The 20,573-nt window shown below is 42.2% G+C and overlaps 1 protein-coding gene across 5 annotated transcripts in view; it reads left to right on the top strand.

Annotated features, from left to right (window-relative positions):
• Positions 1-20,573, top strand: part of Ntm (neurotrimin) — a 969,232-nt gene that overhangs the window by 784,822 nt on the left and 163,837 nt on the right. For all 5 annotated transcript variants that reach the window (XM_021232077.2, XM_040730186.1, XM_013119429.3 and 2 more), the window contains one exon: positions 3,013-3,245. In XM_021232077.2, coding sequence (XP_021087736.1) covers positions 3,013-3,245 — 233 coding nt within the window. The remainder of the gene's footprint in view (positions 1-3,012; positions 3,246-20,573) is intronic.

Here is a 20,573-nt window from a genome sequence, read left to right as displayed (position 1 = left end):
CCTGTTTGACCCCAAGCAAAGTTCAGAACAGGGTCTGCTCTTAAAGTTATTACTGTAAAAGTTGTTTCTAGTAAAGCAAGCTGTGAAATAAGTTGTACTTCAGGGGGTTCAAAGCAGCCAGGCTTTAGTCAATGCAGCCCAAGATGAACACCATTGTCCTGTGATTTGAAAGTAAGGGACCACCATCAGGAGTTTCCTTTGTCAAGGATCTCCCACTCGGTCTTGAACACTCTCAGTGTGTGCTGGTTGTTTTCCTTGAAGGCAAAAGGGAGGCTTGGAATACAGTCCAGACCAGGCTAAGCATCACGTGCAATCTTGTTAACTGGAGATCTTATTAAAATGCAGCTTCCGATTCACTGCCTCTGATGTTAGACTTTGGATTTTGCACTTCTAACAAGTTCCCAGATGATGGTGATGCTGTTTGTGATGTAGAAGCTGCTTGTTCTCCAGCCACATGTTAGCAGTGAGGTGTAGCCTCAACGCTTCTCAAACGTTAATGTGTACACACAATTCCCCTCCAGATGAAATTACCTCAAAGGGTGGGCCCAGGTTCTAGGTGAATGCCTTCACCTGGCAGCCCAGCCAGAAACACAACTTTAAGTCAGGCATGATGAAACAGGCCTGAAATCTTAGCACTCTGGAGGCTGAAGCAGAAAGACAGAGTTTGAGAGTAGTGCCCAGGGTAACATATAGAGAGGAGAGAGGGAGAGAGGAAGAGAGTGTTTGTGTATGTCTCAGGCCATGCCTCTGGTGTTCCAGATCAGAAGCTATTTCTCAAAAACCTTCCCTCACAGATTACAAGGAAAGTTTGAGGAGAAGTAGAGCTGGCTTCATGATTATCGATTTTCAAACCCACATTTGGTTTGGCGCCCCACTTTCACCAGCTGGAACTTCTCACTGACAGCGGTCTTTGTCTTTTCACTGGCCTCAGGCTCCATAAATTATATAAGTGGTCCTGGGCACCACTATTCTGAATCAGTAGCTTTCAAACTAAAGCTGAGCTCTTCCTATAGCTTGATATTTCTGGGTTCTCAAAGACTGAATCAGTAATATAAGGAATGATGGAGCTTATAGACCTTTCCTGTGTTTCTGATGCAAGTGGCATATGCCCTGCTTTGAACTAATACTCTGGCATCTCACTCGTTGATCCTTCTATCACTTTCATGTCAAATGTCAGCATCCCACCCTCCATTTCTCCAGCATTGCCAGAAAAATCCCCTAAGTGGTGCAAACCTGCTGGACCCTAGAACAAAAGAGCTTCTGACTGGGCAGTTTTCCCCATAGGAGCTTTCTGCAATATGTCTACCTGTGCCTGAGCAACCTACAGCAGTTGTCAGGAACAGGAAGTGGAGGGGGCTCACCTCACGGGCAGTGCTTGTTTTTTTGTTGTTGTTGCTGTTTGTTTGTTTTGTTTTGTGTTTTTTGGTAACAAACCACTTTTAGGATTCAACAGGAGCAGAGCCTGTTGGGTTGGCTTTTGACACTGTGAAAAAATACCTGAGTGAAACAATGTGTAGAAGGTCAGGTTTATTGAGGTGCATGGTTTCACAGGTATGAGTCCATGATATTTGGTGAGGTGGGAGTAGAGTAGTTCACATCATAGCAACAAGCATCAGAGAATGAGCATGTCTCTGTGGCTCCCCTTGAGATAGTGAACCCCAACTTTTTGGGGGCTCTTTCTCTCTTCCCCAGACCTCTCAAAGATAAGCCCAGGTATGTGCTTTATTAGTTTCCAAGAATTTCTGAAGCCAATGAAGTTGGCAATCAAAGTAAACCATGATACCTTCCCCTTGAAAATGTTGCCTTTGCACACTGTGAAGCACACACTCCTGGGAATGAGACATTAAAGTGGGGGCCTGTCTTCAGCACTTTCTCTTTCACTGCCTAAGACCCAGGCAAGTTGGAAGGCGGCATTTCTGGTCTTTGGAACAGGAAATGGATTTGAGCATCTTCCTCAAAGATTTGATGCAGGAAACAAATGAGATAGTGTGAATGTGAAACTGCTTTATATGCTAAAAGAGTGCAGAAATTTAAGACATCATTATAAAGACCATGGGACACAGCTATTTCCAGAATTACAGAAAGGAGCAGGACACTGTATCTGTGAATTTAGCCTTAGGCCATAGGACATACTTGGTGTAAATGATACAGACAGAAAGATACGGTGAAGTCTTGGAGACAGTTACTGGGTGGTTTCAAAGAGCAGAAGAGAAAAGGAAGCTTCCACAACTTGAGGACTCCAGATGCAAAAATAAAAAGAAAGGGAATCTATTTTTATATGTGCAAACAGCTTTGAGATTTTAGAAAATGTCTTTAGTCTAGCAATAATTGAACATTTCTGCCCTGGATATAATGAAGATAAATAGCAATAGTGGTGGTCCCTATTTAGTTTTGACTTCAGAAGCCTTCTGTTAGAATTTGCTATATTGAGATGAGTGGAAGGATGGTTTGTAGTTAAAGCTGGGTTTCTGAGCCAGCACATATTAACTGTGAATTGGAAAAGCATTTAGCATCCTTGTGCCTGAATTCTTTTTTCAATAAAATACACCCTGCAGGTCTGTTGCAAGTATTGAACAGTTTAGCACAACCCAAACACCTAGACAGTAACAATGAGAATTATCATTGTCCGTGTCATGGAAATCCCAGGGCTGAGCTAGGAGGACTAGCAGTGTCTTAACATTCTAGATATTCTGCGTATGCAAGATGCCTTGGCTTTACACTTAGAGGTTATTTGAAATGGTCATTTCCTCCTCTAGCTTTAGAGGCACTAAACTCCTCAGGATCTAGATAACTCAGACAGTAGATATTCTAGAGTCATAATCCTACAAGTAAGTACCCTACTGGTGAGTTCTGGAATGTTGTACCCATGACAAAGCAAACACGGGGAATACACGTCTGTCCACTGGGTATGAAGGGAAAAGACAAGGCATGCTAAGGCATGCTAGCTTGCTTGCCTCTAACAACTTCTTTCTCTCTGGTCCTTTTACCTATCTGCCTGGTTTTATCTTGCAGGTGTACAATTGACAACCGAGTTACCCGGGTGGCCTGGCTAAATCGCAGTACCATTCTCTATGCTGGAAATGACAAGTGGTGCCTAGATCCTCGTGTGGTCCTCCTGAGTAACACCCAGACCCAGTACAGCATCGAGATCCAGAATGTGGATGTGTATGACGAGGGTCCTTATACCTGTTCGGTGCAGACAGACAACCACCCTAAGACCTCCAGGGTCCACCTCATTGTACAAGGTAGGTGGAACTTGGCTGGGAGGCCTCAATGTGTATCTGAGAATGTCAGTGTTCACTGATTTTTTTTCATGATCTTAAACCAAGATGATCCTTGCTGTTCTCCCATAAAGAACACTTTTCTGGTGGTCATCTTGCAACTAGACCCTGAACTTTCCAAAAATTGGCTTGTTGAGATGAACTAGTTTTTCTTGTACTCCAATAATATTTTTTGTACAAAATTGTCTTCTAATTATTGCTTTCCTTGGCTTTTCCTCCTCTTAGCACTTTTAAAATGTTGCACCCAAGTACAAGTTTGCTTTATTTTAAGACCAGAATTTTAATGTTCTTCTGTTGCGGTACATATGCCATGCCCTAGACCAGCCTCCAGTGACAGAAGAGCCAAGAAGCAATGATCTTTCCTCAACCGAGGAACTTACCTCAAACCACCCCTACCACACACACACTGGTGTAGTGTACTTGCTTCTTTCTTAATCCAACCCAAGATTCGCTACCCCATACCTCTGCTATGAGACTGGATTCAGGGTCCCTGCTTAGCTGGCCTTTTGTTCTCTTTGTTTTTGGTTCTGTTCTCTTATTCTATGCACTTTGGAGGCTTATGATCTGCTGGGGAGTTTGTTGGTGTTTGGGTAGGTTTTGTGATATGTCTCTGGGTCCTACTCCCTGGGCTTTTCACTTCATGGGGCTGATGTTCGTCTTCTCAAATCAGAACTGGTCCTTGGGCAGCAAACTGAGCAAGTTTTGAGCCACATTGTCTGCTGTCTGATGGAGGGGCCTAAAGCAAGTTTTAATGCACCCCAGGGACCTCTTCTTGTGAGACAGGGTAATGGGAAGAGGGGAGGAGTGGGGTTGGGATTACATTTTACACACAGATGTACTAAAGCCTTTATGAGAAGTCCTAGCCCATGGAGGCGTTTGTACCTGTTAGTCACTGTGTTATTGAATGTTCCGTTTGATTTTTTAAAAACACTACTGACATTTTAAAACATTTAGTCATGTTTTATAGTAGGATAAGTACTTTTTTTTTTTTTTTTTGCTCTCTCAGAACTGAAGATCCTGGCAAGTGAAATCCTAGGCTGGAGGATTTTGTTTCCTCCCCCACACCCTGCACCCCACCCTGATCCCTGGTTCTTTCCATCCAGCTAAATGGCAGGTGTCAGGCGAGGAAGTGATGTCCCTCCTGCAGCCTGCCTTCCTGGCAGTATGCTTGAGAGAAGGGTGGGCAGCTGCAGTGACTGGCGAGACAGAAAACGTGAAGAACTGAGGAGGGCAGGTTAAAAGAGTGAGGGGCAGGCTCAGTGAGAAGAGGAAGAAAACACGCTGCGATCATGGGTTGGAGCTGGGAGAATCAGGACAGGGTGAGCAGCCTTGAGAGGAGACCAGGTTAGGAAAAGGGGACTCGGGTACAGCTTACTCATAGGTGAGGGTGGCAGTACACTAGAAGCTATCAGGCTGTGGCACAGTATGGTCACATCAGGGTTTTATAACTTTTGCTTAATTTTTTTAGCCCAAGGAAATTATGATGTTTTCTTTCTTTTATTGGTTATATAAATGAGTATTTTTTCAAACAACTTTGTGTAAATAGCGTTTAAAATAGAATTGTATGCATAGTTGGTGTTTGAGTGTATTATAAATAGCAGACTAGGTATTGCTATATGTGATTTTTGTTTGAGTGTGTATATATTTTAAACACACAATAGGTTTTCCTAGTAGATAGATAGACAAAATAAAAGTTAAGAGTCACCATTCTGTGGGGAACTTTGATGAACGATCCAGGGAAGCCACCTGCAACCTTTGCTGAAGTCCTTCCTTGGGCAGAGTGTCTTGCAATGGCCAAGAAAGGTTAGGAGCTTTGAGCAGAGCTTTGCTGCAGTAAGCAGCATCTTCATGGAATGAGAAAGGGGATGAAATGGAAAATTCTAACACCCCTTAGAATACTAGAAACCAGGTGTTGGTCAATGTTGTTTTCCTCTACATCTCCCTGCACATACCCGTGCATTGCTGCCCTAAATATTAGACTGGTTTGTGCACAATTGGCATTTAATGAATACTTACTGAAGCAAATGTCTGGAATCATAGTCCAAAGATTCTCCATGGGCCCTGAGAAATTAGGCTGACTACCTGGGAGGTGGGGCAACAGGAGGAAGGGAGGGATACAGTTCACATCCATCCTCATTCGCGTCCACTCACGTCCAAGCTAATGGAAGATGTTTAATCTATAGCCAGGTGTTTACATCTGTGACTTGGCTAGGTGCCCTCTTTCCATGACACACCATCTCGAGTATTGGAATCTCATCTTGGGCTAATTTTCGAACGCTGATGGGTGTATTGATCTGGAAACAAGCTGGGTTGAAAAAAGGCATTGGTCTTGTACACAGACTCAGCCCAAGCTAATCCGCTGTCAATATGCCTGGGCTGAGTATTATTGACATGTTAATGAATAGAGGACCATAGTTTTTTCAGAGTCAACCTGGCCTGTTCTTCAAAGCAATCAGACAAACTAAATAGAGCCAGAATCTGTACTGGAAAGAGGATATACTGCCATGCAGGATTAAAAAAAGAAATATATTTATCTTGGGATCATTTATTATACTGAACAGAGACCCTAACTCCCTTAGCAGAAGCTGACAGTCTGAATTTAAGTTGCTTTTCAACCGAACACTGCTGGAATGCAAGTCAGGCACATCAAGTTCTCCAAACAGTATTGTAATCATTTAAAAACAGAAATACAAACATTAGTAATAACAAAAAAACAGACCTAGTATTGTGCCCATGTGGACTTGTATCTGTGTAGCCCACATTATATATGTGTATCACACACAGAGAGGCTGGGGGGAGGGAGGAGAGCCACAGCAGTCCAAGATGATTTGTAGCATCCCGATGGTCAAATGCCCCACACAGTCCATTAGTTCTTTATATGAGATCTTTCTTTACAGTTGTAATTCAAAATGATTGGCTCTTTAACACAGTCAAGACACCACAACTTCATTTGCCCAAGAAGCAGACATAAACTTATTCATTTCTTCCTGCAATAATTAGCTGCTGAGAAACATTTCTAGCAGTATGTTTCCATGCCTTGGAAATTAGTACATAAGGATAAATACAATGCTGTCCTTCAAGACCAAGTTCATTTCTGGTGTGCCACTTTTCCAAATCATATCCAAGAATCCGTGTGTGTACGGATGCTATTGTCTGAATCTCTACTCCTTAAGTTTGATTTCCATTTTATTTAATTTGTTTTGTAGATGGCTTTGTGGTTTCACAGATTTTTCTAAACTCTTTTTCATCTCCTCATGATGATATGAAAACGTGGTTTCTAGAACAGGACTGGTCAATTACCTCAAATGTGGACAGGGTTCCATTTGGCTGGGTTGGGCTTTGTAGCCCTCAATTGCAGACAGGCAGAAGAGGATTTGGAGGAGTAGCTATCAGGCAGAGCCATTGTGAGTCCCAGTGAGAGGAATGGTGCATAGGGAGACCCATTGAACTGTCAGTGGAAATCCAAAGACGAAATGGAGGCACTAAACTCAGCCTTGGGGATGGCTAGCCTGAGGAAGAGAAGACAGGTACTTAGAAACTGCAGAGTCAGGAACTTGGAAGGAGCAGCTGGTGAAGGAGAAGAATCCAGGCTGCAAACAGAGCCCAGACAATTATATGGATCAAGTCTCTTTGGCAAGTTTGGAAAAAAGCCATCTCTATAAGGACAGCTTTGGACTTGTGTTGAAGGCAGGTAGCAGAGACTGTATCAGGAAGGGTGGACTGAGCAGAGACTGTATTAACTAGCAACTCACTGAAGTTACAATTTAAAATAGCAGAAATAAAACTAACACTTCTGCAGTCATAGGAACCATGTTTCCTAGCACAGCAGATGATGCAGAAACAAGAGCATGGACCTGAACTTTCATCACAGCGAGCATTACTGATCAGTGCTACCAGTAGTTACCAGTATGGTGATAGTGTTTCCCTGCCATGATGGACCATGGGATGGGAACAGACTTTGAAGATGAAAATAAGAAAAGATTGTATTCTATTTAAAAACAGAAGTTTCTGGATGGAAGACTGGGGTTCTTTTCTCAGCTAGGGCAGAGAAGAAAGCTGGACTCCAAAGGTGAATGCAAGTAAGATGGCATCCAGAATGTGGAGAGCAAGAAGTGCCATTCAAGGATCTGCATAATCAGTTAGGCAGCCAGAACATAATCTTTTTGGTGGCATGGGGTGGGAGGACAGGGGACTCCACATTGAGTGGCAGTCTTGTAGAAGACCTAAATTTGGTTTCAAGCATCTGTTAGGTGGCTCACAGCCACCTGTAGCACCAGTTCCAGAGGATCCAATGCCCTCTTCTGGCTTCTGCAGGCCCCTGCACTTACAGGTACATACAACCAAAATAATTAAAATAAAATAATTAAAGATAAAATAACTCTTATAAAAACCACATCTACCCATTTGATCTTCAGATTTCATCTTCATGGATATAATGAATAAGTGTCTGCTTCTGAAATCTAGCTACATATTTCAGCTCTTGATTTTGCTGCTAAGCAAGTTTTGTATCCATTCAAAATGACCATCCTCCAGTCTCTTATCAGTCTCATGGAAGAAGTGAGACCTTGGAAAACAAAGAATAAAAGACTTGCTGCGACTGAATCATTTGTCAAGTTGCAGGCAGTTAGAAAAGACATCTAAGAAGCCCTTTGTCCCCCATGCGGCAGTGACTATAGAACAGGAAAGACCTGCCTCACCCAAGCATGGAGAAGGATTTAGCCTTGACCAAGTACTCTTGGGACTTAGAATCTCACCTAGAAAAACATTTGTATGATAGAGAAGAGCAGACAACAGACCTCAGAAAAACAAAGATATTCCTTTCATAGTAAGCAGAAAGCTTTTGGCCTCTTTATCAGTTTTTCCAGGCACTATCTAGGTCTCTCCATTGTCATTAGGGCATCTAATCACCCCCTCCCCTTTTGTTTGGTGCAAATGGGTTTTCCTCTCGTCTCTATACAGAGTTAATCTTAAAATCCCTTCTATTGTCTCATAGTTAATTACCTGCCTTTGGAGGCAAGCAGCTTTGAAACTCTAGTACAGGAGGGAACCACTGATGTCTACTGTACAGTACAGGACCCAGCCCCTGTGTTCATGGGATTTCTAGGGGAGGAGACTGGACTGGGAGACCTGCAGCCAGGTGGTGACATAAACAATTCAACTGTGACCATGCCAACACATCATCTATCTTTCATTGTCTCCAGGTTCCTAATCTTCTCTTCTTGCCAGCCAGGGTGTGTGTGTGTGTGTGTGTGTGTGTGTGTGTGTGTGTGTGTGTGTGTGTTTTCTAATCTTGAATAATTAATTGACCTTGTCAAGCAAAACTCATTACTGTGATTAAGAGAACAGGAACAATAACTTTGAATTTCTAAATACCTATGCACCAAAGACTTTTACGGGTGGGCCCCAACAAAAAGGAAATTTGAAGCACAGAATATCAAAGGGAAAGATGTGATCTGATTCTTACTTTGAAAGCAAAGATTTCTGTCTCTCCACACACAGCAGAAGGTGCCAACTCCTCCTCACACTACCAGGCTCCCGAAGCCCTGAGAAGATCTTATGACTGGATTTCATTCCAACTGCAAACCTGGCTGAGTCCATGGTAGAGGTCAACATCACCAACCAGTCGCCAACAGATGGGATTGACCTCACACAGGAGAACTTTATGTTCTTGTATAGGTTTCAGTAGCCCTAAGTGACAGACAGTGGAGAACACTGGAAAACTCTACTGTTCTGCTTCCTTCAAGAAATATATGAAAATGTACATTTTCCCTGATCATAAGGTTCTGCATTTAAATTTCATAGAACTTTGAAAAGCTATGGAAATTAATTCTGCTATGAAATTGAAGTGTTCCTCAAAGCACTGTGGAAAATGGTGAGGAAGGAGGACATTCTCCTGGCAATTGATCTGCAAAATGTAGGTAGCATGCCGATGAAGCATTTCCCTTTACCTGGTGAAGTTTTTCATTTCTGGAAGCCCTTAGGGACACTGGAGGGGCATCATTTGTCAGAAGGGCTAGGCTAGTGCTCACATCTCTGGAAGCCCACCTGAAGCCTATCTGTTCCATACATCAAACAGGGTGAGTCACAATAGATTCATGAAACTCATTTCTGTTCCTTTGGATATGATTTTGCCAGGCAAAGGACACCCCTTATCTTTTCTAAGTAGTTTGAAAGACTTGTCACAATAGCAGACAGGGCTCCTCTAAAAAAATCTGTTACTCCACATACAGCTCTAAGGGAACAGAGATTCATGTGACCGTGACTGCTTCCCAGAACTTCAGGGAGTCAGCAACATTCCTCCAGGTGAGCAGTTAGGGCTCCCCGGTGAAATTCTACAAGAAGCAGGACATCATTTCCCTAGTGTACCTGAACTGCCTCCAAGCTATCTCAGCTTCTCCATGGAATGGAGAAATTGGCAAGGCTTTCCCCGTGTATCTTTATTCCTTGTTCAGCCTCCAAGTAGAAATGTTGTCATTTTATTTAGAGGGAGAATGAATTGAAATCTTCAAGAGCAGAATTTTCAGAATGCACCTTCTGTGGCCTCCCATTTCCACACTGGAGATACTGCTTGATTCAAACTAATTGTGAAGCAGAGATTCCTTTTCATAAAGTCCCACCCTGATCATGCCTTTCAGATATTCTTAATCAAAGGTTGTATGAGGTCATTTGGAAACTTCCTGGGGAAACAGTAAATATCTAATTCTAGAATATATCCTCACTGCCATATCTCTACAGGATTGTGAAGTGGGAGGCTGAGGGCTTTGCACACAATGGTTTTCAGAAATTGATATCAAAGGCAGTGTTATTGATCTCAGTGATCTGAGTGACCCATGGTGACTCTTGCTTGCTCTGGAACACTCGTGTGCTGTCTGGCTTATGACTTACATTCAGGCCACTGTTCTCTTCCTGAGAAAACAAAAAGTTCTCAAGTTCTTTGGAAATGGGCAGACATCATTGTAGAAGGTGCTCTGCCTATCTGTTGTTGAATTCAAGATTATCAGGGAACACGTTTCAATACCACTCAACTACATTTTGAAACAAGATGCTAGGAACACAAAAATCACATAGAGTCCCTGAAATATCAGTAGAAGGGACCACATTACCAACAAACCACTATCTTGTTAGAGCCGAGAATGGGGTATTTGTGTGCATATAGATCTGATGAATCACTTAAAGGAAGTAACTGCAGCTCCCTGATTATTAAAAAGCATCATAGAAGGATGTGTTTCACAAAGGGTTTCTCGGTTGTGAGTGGGACTTCGTAGGTGCTCTGGGTAAGACATGTTGTCCCAGGCAGTAATCATAAGGGAAGAAGAGGGGTGGCACTCATGTGTTCAGAGCAGGACCAGAAAGTTGGGAACACTTCAGTTTTGAATGGGTAGGGGTGTGTAGTTTTTCTCTCCAGACTTGGTTTTTCTTGATATATAGGCTAGAGTGCCATTTCTATTCCTCAAGGCAATGTACATTAAATGAATTTGACAGTAGACAATATCCACAAGGCTATCAGTGGAATAGAACATGACAAGCACCTTGGTTAATAAGCCTTGAGAGGAAGGGAGAAGTCTTAGAAGGAAAAGAATGGATCTAATCCCTGCTGGTTCTGTGTCCCTTGTGTAGTGGCTAAGACACAAATGAGACAGACTGCCAAGACCTGTCTACCACCAAGTCTGTTGCTGGAAGGACTTACACCTGCAGTCACAACAGTGATTAATGTGTCACAGTGTAGGCAAGGAGTAGCTCTTTATGCACTCAGAGGAGTACATAACTTTGGGCTCCACTTGTCATTGTGATTGTGTACCTGAGTGGATGATGTTGCAGCTAAGGATAAATGGCAGCCACATTAAGGGCCACCAGAAGCCACCTTCTCCTATTGCCTGAGATGTCATGTGAAGATGAGGAGAAATCTTGTCATTTCACATGTCTTCAGACTAATTTAGACTTCTAGAAGTTGGCACTTGGAATATACCATAGGACTGACATTTTCAATGAACATCAGTTGTGACCAGCAAAGTCTAACATTGGTAGAAGTCTAGCTGGCATCTGCTGGAGTTCAGCTCATTTGCTGCTGGAGTTGCTGGGGCCCCACATTTTTCTTTTTATCTTCATTTCATGTTATTTGAAAAGGAATTTATTGACTTAAAATTAGGACAATTTAATTTGGTGGCATGTTTTCTTTATGTCTCAATTATATATTCATGTCTTTGTGGTAAACTCAGCTGGTGGGGGATTAAGAATTCAAGCTAGAGGATTTTCACTTGGTGAGTAGAGCTTTCCACTGTGATTAATTGGGAGTTTGCACAATGAACCCGGCGATGGCTCCAGTGTGGATTTAATAGCTTAGTAGAAAGAAGTAGATTTTAGGATTTAAGAGTTTTGGGTTCCAGTTTGAATTTTGATAATTACCTGGAAAAAATGACCTACTTATTTAAATTGTTCTCAATTAGATACTTTATAGAAATGTTTTGATATATCCTATAATCTGATTTGCAGAATGACGCCTATTAGATGCAAGGAAGTGACTGGTGATTGTATGCCAATACCATAAAGTTTGTAATCACTTACTAGGTATACAGGCTTGTCTATCCTAGCCTGTGTCCTTTGAACAAAACCAGTCCTCTGTATTTGTAACCCATACAGCTCTCCATGCTCCTAAGAACCAACCTGGATCGCACCCTGGTAATCTCCATTCTGTCTTCTCCTCTGGTGATGCCACTCAGCTGTGTCACCACCAAACCTTTTTTTCTCACTGGTTTGGAAGATGCTATAGTAGCCATATTTTCCTAAAAACCTGGTCTTCAGAGAGAAGATACCTGGATCAATTTCCCTTACTCTGAGGGTACAGGCTAGCCAAACCCTTTCATTCCTCCCACCCCGAGAAAGAAAGATCAAGAATTTTCAGAAATTCTTACATTCACTTATATGCAAAATACCCATAAGAGGTCTGGAACATCTGCACAGATTTATCACTGTAGTCTCTGATCAGGATGTAGAATGGGGTTGGGACAGTACCAATTACAAAATAAGATGATAGTTGCCCAGGAAGAACAATTCCTGGGGATCTAAAACTTAAAGGCTGGTAGCTCCAAGTTTAAGAGCAAGATTTCTGCTCTCCTAGAAATCCAAACAAATAGAAATCTTTGGAATTGGGTGGTCTTATATTTCTCCTATACACTGCTAGAACGAAAGTATAATAAAATAAAATAAAACGTTGGTCACACCCATCCTGTTTCCTTCACCCACCCCTTCAACAAAACTACACATGTGTCCAGAGTAATATTTTTAAACAAGATGTTGCCTCAAGGACATCTAAGTCCAAGAGATCTCAGGGTCTGGTTTCTGGGACCTCTTCTCTCGGCTCATATTCAGTTCCTGCCTCACTGTTTTTATTTGACTTCATATTTTTGCTCTTTCTGACCACCAAGCCCTGGTATGTCTTCTCCCCTCTGCCTGAATTCTCATACTAGTTGCTTTTTTAGCTTTCACATATAGGCTTCCACGGCAGCCAGGATGTGATTTCCATAGCTGCCTACTGCTCCCACCTCACTTAAGAGCTCAAGCCCTGCCCTTCTTCATGGTGAGACCACAAGTTGTGTGATAAGTGTGATGTGTCTGCTTTCCCAAGGACAGGAGGCATGTCTGCTTCCATTGTACTCCCAGTGCCTCCAACTAATGGGAGTTTAGGGACTATTTGTTGAGTAATGAATGGAGTTATAAAAACTTTCTTTTTAAAAACTAATTAAACAACGTGATTCACTGCTCACTGTTCAGTTTCGTTGTAGCAGGCTGAAGAATGGCCAAGCAAAGAACGGTTTCTAGTCCCAAGACCCATGAATATTCCCCGAATGGTTGCATCTTTGCAAATGTGATTAAATAAAGAGTTTAAGTAGGGAGATTATCATGGGTCCTAAATGTAATCACACATATATGTTAGGAGGAGGCCGTGATGCCGCCAGAGACCAACACAGAGAAAATAACGTGAATGTGGGAACAGAGATTTGACAGTATTGCCATTGAAGATGGGGGCGATAATACCACAAGCCAGGGAATGCCATCAGTCACCAGCAGCTGGAAGATCTTGTGACACTCTCCTCTGAGCCTGCAGATTAAGATCTGATCCTTGTTTTTAGCTCAATGAAAGGCCTATGAACTTCTGGCCTCCAGAACTGAAAGCAAAGACATTTCTATTTGTTTTAAGTGGTGGGATTTGTATACATTTGTTACAGTAACAGCATGAAATTAATACACTGCCTCTGAAACAATTGGCCCCTGGTTGTTGGAGGAAGGAATTAAGAAAGAATTCTAGTGCTGCAGATCTACTGGAATGAAGTATTGAGCTTAGTCATTGGGGTGATTGCTTGCTGCAAATTAGGACTTCCTAAACTTTTCCCACTCATGACCCCTTTTCTGTTGGGGAAAGTTTTATGTGACCTCAAATATATATGTACCCAGATGGAATAGGTACACATATAAATCATTAACTAACAATAAACCCAGAAGAATTTTATTTTCAAACAATTCTTTGGTATGTATCATTTTACCATTTATTGAAGAGGAAAGCAAAATTATATACTAATGACATGGATGCCCTTACTTACATTTACATAAAGAATTAAATCTAGGCAGGATATGTAACACTTCAGGAACAGAATCTTTTCAATGTTTTTCAGAGTTGATCAATATTTTGAATTTAATTGTCAATGACAAGAGCATCACATCACATAAATACACAATACAAATGATAGGTGTGTTTAAGGTTACTGAAGAATTTAGAAATTCAGTCCTAAATGCAACTATAATTGATTTACTAATTTCTTATGAAATTCAAGTAAGCAAGCAATTCAAGTAACAATTTTTATTTCATACTTTCAATTAATCTGGCAATATCTCAATAAAATTTTATTAACAAGCCAGGCATACTGGTGTATGCCTATAATTCCAGCACTTGGGAGGCTGAGGGTAGAGAATACCTGTAAAGTTTTAGTCTAGCCTGGGCTACATAACAGCACCCTGTTTCAACAATAAAAATACCTTGCCCCCAATAAAAAAATCCAAAGTTCAGGAGGCCCCTGATTTGGTCGATTTCTCAGCCAGGCTCATGTTTGTAATCTATCACAAGTTCAAGCATCTTTGGGACTATTTTTGATATACATTGCTGCTGTGTATACTTGATTTTTTTTATACTTTCTCTTGTAGTTGTCTCCATTCTTATTTTGTTATCAAAGTCTAATACAGTCCTGATTTCCTTTTTCTTACAAATGACTTAGCAATTTGGCAGATTATTATTTTCATTTTTCAATATTTATTGAATTCTGAACACTTGAATATAAATTCAAACAGCATTTTTAAAACCAAGTATTCTAACACAATGCAGTAATAAAGATAACATGAATTTGATACTTGCATGGTGAGGATTGAGAGTAGGAAAATATGATGTCTCTTTTCCATGACTAGCCTTTCTATAATTGTGGATAAGATTGTGTGTACGGTAAAAACACCACATTGTGTAACACATGATATTTCAAAGCTGAGCCCAGATGCTTCAGCATCGGTTTGTCTTTTGTGGTGTGAAGGCATGCACAATGATTGCCACCTGCTCACACATGTTCCAAACCAAGCTGCAGTGAGGATGCACGCTGCACCACAGTCCTGCTGAGGGCAGCTCAGATACTCAAACTTTTGGGTTTTGACGGCTCATAAACCCTTTACTGCTACCATTTTCTTTTTCACGAAGCTCAGTTGCGTGACCACATACAGATTTATGACCCACAGTTTAAGAAGCTAAGCTCCAGGGCAGGGATCAGCAAATTAGGGCCCACGAGTTGAACCCAGTCTATGATCTCTATTGTTATTATTTGTAAGCTAGTGCTTACAGATTTTGCTTTTGAAATATGGTTAAATAAAGACGCATACATTACAGAGGCTTGACTTGTCCAACAGTGTTCACAATAGTTACTTCACAGAAAGGTTTCCACCTCTGATCCATTGAACTACTTTGTGGCAAGGACATTCAAGGAGTCAAAGGGACAAGCCAGTGTGGAGAAGAACCCAGGCTTCCCTCCAAGAGCGAGCATGAATTTGAAGCCATGGGCCAACCCACTTGAATGTCCAGTCTCTGACCCAGGTCATTCCTTAGAGGGGAACAGTCTTGTATGCTGCTGGCCTGAGTCCCCTGTAAAAAACCCTGAGTTAGAACTGCCCAACCAGGCCACTCTCAAATAACTGATTCAGATATCCTAGGAGACATTAAATTACTATTGTTTGAAGCTTCTTTCTTAGAAAAAAATCAAATTTCTAGTAAATATGTTCAGACTTTTGTTCTTGTAATAATATTCTAAACAAATTATAAAACTATGTATATAGTATTTGGATTATGTTAGGTATAATGTTAAGGATGATCTGAAGCAAGTGGGAAGATATGCCTAAGTTATATGCAAATACTGTACTATATTATAGAAGCAACTCGCATAGCTCTGGATTTTGGTATCCTCAGAGGATCCAAGAGCCAATACCCTGAGAGCACTGAGAAATGACTGTCTTTTTGAAAGTTATGTACTGGAAATCCACCCTGTCCTGTAGATACAATGATAGTGTCATTTCCTTACTTTGAGATATCTATAGGAATTGATGAAATCACTACAATTTTAGTATAAGACTACACTTGATGCTATTTAAATGACTGAGCTGGGTCTTCTAGGTGATACAGCAGAGCAGAGACAAACTTCTTAGCTGTATAAGAGTGCCATAAGATGATGGCTTGGGTGTGTGGAAATGGAGCTGAAGATCCTGGGGTATTCTCTTATTATATGGAAGGAAACACTGTATTTGGGCTTCATTTTCATTATTTATCTCAATGGCATTTCAAACTCAGAATGTACCTAACAAATCTTGTCATCTCTAACGGGCTCTTCTTATAGCCTTCATCTTCCAATAGCAATAACTGCATTCTTTAGCAGTTCATTGTAGGGCCTTAAACATCCATTTCTCCTTTTCTTCTCTTTCATTCTTACACAGATGTTGTTAGAATTGCTGAAATTTGGATTTACTCAGGCACAGTATATCTTGATAGACGTTGTCATTCTTCAGATCCAGTCTTTGCTTCCTGATGCATGTAGTGTGGGACCCATACCTTACTGTTGCTTCACATGACTCAGCCTGATGTTGGTGGGTTCCTAACATCTCTCTACAACTCCTTCATGAACCTCCTGCATGCCCCCAGTTCCTGAGTAAGTGCTCCTTTCTTCTTTAGCTCTTTGCTGGAAGTCACCTTAGGGGGAGTGATCTGCTTGACTGTCTGTGTGAAGCCAGCTTCCTACCACTCTCCTCTCCACAGCACTCTCTTGCCTTATTTTTCTTGACAACACACTGATCGTTGTAAAGTATATTGCTTTGTAAAAGGCTGTAGCCTACTTCACTTCAACCAGAACATAGTTTTCCATGAGGATGGGAACTGAGCTGTTTCCTTTACCTTTCCTTCCACATGCCTAGAGTAAGGCCTGGAAAAAATAGATATTTGTTGATTGAGTATGGGGATGCAAACAGACGCCAGCCATTAGATGAAAATTTTTGTTTCAGTCTTCATTCTGTTTATTTGCTCAGGTGTGAAGGGCATGAAGTCTTCTGTCATTTCCATCTATGTGATTACCCCCCCTGCCCCATTTTCAGAACAGATGACATTTAATTTGAGTTTGGCAGGATGGATTATTCTTATGAAAGCTCTCAGAGAAGCCAGTGTCTTAGACTGAAGGAACAGCACAAACAACGGGGGAGTTTCAAATGACCAAGTGGAGAAATGATGGTTGAAGGGGAAGCAAAAGCTCTGTGGAGGACCTATGGCCTGAAGGGCAGAGCAGCCTAGGTTCTGCCTCCTTAGACATGGGATTTCACTGAACACTGGGAATAGAGAACACAGGGGAGAAATTACATTTGTTGTTTCAGAAAGATATTTGACATCTAAATACAGGACAAGTGGGCTAGAAATGAAGATTTTGGCAGAGAGAGTAAGAGAGTGAGAACACAGAACATGACCAGTCAATGATCTGTTATTGAGTGCCTGATCTGGAGCCGTCTTTTCTTCCATGTAGGCACTCAACAGACAGCTCTCAGAGGGCATACAAACAGGGGTAGGACATTCATGGAAGGAGAGGATGCTGTCACTAGAAGGATCGAGATGGCCCACAGTCTCATGCTTTCTTTCAGGTTCCCAGAATAATCTTTCTCCAAAGACACATGCCCTCTTCGTGTGGTTTAAGACTGAAAGTAAACGGAATTCATTCTTTCAACTTTGCAGAAGCTTCAAGTTTATAAATTTACAAATGAAAAAAACGCCTGTGCCAGCTTTGGTTTCAGATTAGAGAGATGAACTCATGTCAGCAAGAGGAGATGAGCTGTGTGTGAACAGAGGATCAAGCCCATGATGAGACAGGCCAGATAGGACAGTGCACAGGACAGACCAGCTAGGAGATGCTTGGAAGGTAGGAGAAGGCAGAGAATGCCAAAGGACCTCTGGCTTCTTATTCCTGCTATCTGCTGGGATAGAGGAATTTCCTAATGGGGCTAGGGGTGTTACAGCCTTTCCTATAGATCTGCTAGACCTGAAGTCAACTTGAGAAGCAAATTTGTGACAGTTTTGAGACTTCCATGTCTGGACAGTTAGGTTTAAAAAAATAGCCATAGAAGAAAAAGTAAGGGCCAGAGGCAGCTGCAGGTCAAACTGTGAATGTTTCTTACATGAAATCTGAAAGTATGACCTTACTCATTAGCAGGTTCTGTATCAAATCAGGCAAGTGGCATGTTCTGGGATTCTAATTACAGCATGGTTCCCTTCACCTCAACCTGCTATGCGGCCATTCACGTGAGAACGTAAGAAGCAGAAGAGCTGTGAAGAGCAGCCTTTACCTTGAGTGGGTCAGCACATGCTCACTCCACATTAGCCTGTTTGTTTCCAAAGAGTTATTTGGTTTTTGTCCTTGATTGCTACTTACTAAGACACATGGGGGACACATCCAGTGACTCTGTGTGTAGCACAGCCTTCAGCCTATTTGGGGCCAGAAAAGACATATTCTGGACTGTTTCCTTTATCTTTTTCTTCATTTCACATAACACATGAGTTTCCCATTGCTTGACATAAGCTTAGCGCACAGATGACAGCTACTGCATATGAACCTATTGAGGAGAGGCCTTCCGAGCAGTCGGCCAGGACTGACAATTAGCCATAGCCAGTAAACTAAGGCAGAGTCATCACTTCCTATCATTTTGACCCTCCCGATGCACAGCTGCAGCCTGCTGATGTCATCAACACAGCCCTAGGCTACTTCTCTCTGCAAACAGCTCTCAGGCTTTTCCACACTCTGAGCTCGCCCTGCCCTGGAGAGGAGGCCTGGCTGGTCAGATGCACCGCTTTACTTTTTCATCTCAGTTAATAAGCACAACCTGAAATGGAGCTGCAGTTTCACTCACAATATATCATTTCCCCCAGGGAGCTCCATCCAGCGCCAGATGAAATTCCCTCCCTGCACAGTTGGGGGCGTTGGTAGGTTTAAGGTTTCTTTGTTGGGACTCCAGTTCTGGGTCTGTGTACATTGCTCTTTCAGAATGTGTTTGTGTGGGTGTATGTGTGCTCACAGGGAGGGTATGTGTTTGTCTCAGGCTGTTGCCGTTTGTGTATCAACTGGAAGTAATTTGCCGCAGACCATGGGTTGTAACAGCCATGAGATACTTACCCAGTGTGAATGTGAAAGTCTTAGAAGGGTACCACCTTGGGCCGGTAAAGACTAAGGTATTATTCTGTTTAGCCTGGACATTGTCCTATGTGCTGGCCATGGACAAATATGTCAAGGATAGATTTCCTGAGCAGAGCGGCAGTCACAGTGAGCTGAGAACAGGGATCAGTTGCCTCCTCTATACACAAAGCCTCTTCTACTTCTGCACCAGGCTGGTGTCCCCTATGACAATGTGATTCAGGTCCTTTGGCTGGTCTAGCCATAGAGGACTGTAAGCATAGCGTCTCATCTCATGAAACTATTAGGCAGCCATATTAGTAGGCAGATATCCACCCAGTGACAACAGTATTTATAGTTTTAGCTTGTCCAAACCTTGTATGTGTAGCAGGCAGGACCTTTAGAAATCTATTTCTGCATGGGTCACATCTGATGCTCAGAACTCTGAGGGTGGTTTCCTTGCCCTTATCTTGGAAGCTATGGAGTCAGTCATCTCAGCCTGGGTCCATGACAGTGGGAGGCAGAGAAGAAGGAGAATCTGGGCTCCCTCACTCTGTGCAGCACAACACAACCGATGCATTAACTTTGCATCCTGAGCAAAGGCTAGTGTCAACAGGATCAGAGAATTGGGTCACAATTAGATGTGGTCTTTGCAAGCAGACTCAAATCATATCATAGGTAGAAGCCACTTAGAGGGTCCCTTGCCCGGGGTCTTGGTTACAACAGTTTAATCACCAGTATTGAAGCCCTCTTCCTCTTCAGGGCTTTCTACTTAACATTGGAGATAAGGCCAGGACATGATTCATTTTTAAAACCCAGATGCTTCTTTGTTCACTCATGTTGAAAACCACTGTTCTGTCATGACAGATGGAGAAACATAGACACATGAAGTAAGCTGTTTTTTTTTAATCCAAGGTCACACCTCTGCTTGGGAGGGATATTACAACTAAAGTCCAATCTCCTGGCTCCCCTCAGGGCTCCTTACCTTACCCCTGGCTAAGGACATGTCTTCCTTTCTGTGTGTATGAGACAGCAGGCATAGTGAGAGACCCCGCTGTGTTAAAATAATACTCTACCAGGTTTGGTGCCTTGGTTCTTTCACCTATAAAACGAGGATAATGATAAATCTTGCTGTGTGGTGCTGTTGAGTGTGATGGCATGAGCTGACTCCACACAAAGGTGCTGTAATCCAGCTCAGTCTGTGGCACCCCCCCCACCCTTTAGCATAAGGAAATGTCCACCTGTGAAATATCAGTCTCACCAAGCCTCCTTATGAGCTCAGGTGGTGACCATCAGTAATGGGAAGTTTGCATTTTAAAAAGCACAGCATAAGCAAACTTTGTTGTTTTTTGATTATCCTATAAACTCACTGGAAATGGCATGTGCTTATTAAAATGAGTTCTGAGCAAACTGACCTAGCTCTGGGACCTCAGTGAACATTTACAGATGGGGATGTGTCCAACCATCAGTTTCTCAACCAGCATGGCCAGGTCACCCACCCCACTATCATTGTATCAGAAGCGGGGCATTCTGTGTCCTGTCGCCCCAGCTCATTCTCAGTTTTTCCACAAAGTAC

The sequence above is a fragment of the Mesocricetus auratus genome, unplaced genomic scaffold, assembly GCF_017639785.1.
Source record: "Mesocricetus auratus isolate SY011 unplaced genomic scaffold, BCM_Maur_2.0 Super-Scaffold_100022, whole genome shotgun sequence".
In the NCBI taxonomy this organism is placed as follows: domain Eukaryota; kingdom Metazoa; phylum Chordata; class Mammalia; order Rodentia; family Cricetidae; genus Mesocricetus; species Mesocricetus auratus.
The sequence above is the reverse complement of the archived record's forward strand: the minus strand, read 5'-3'. Positions and strand labels throughout refer to the sequence as shown.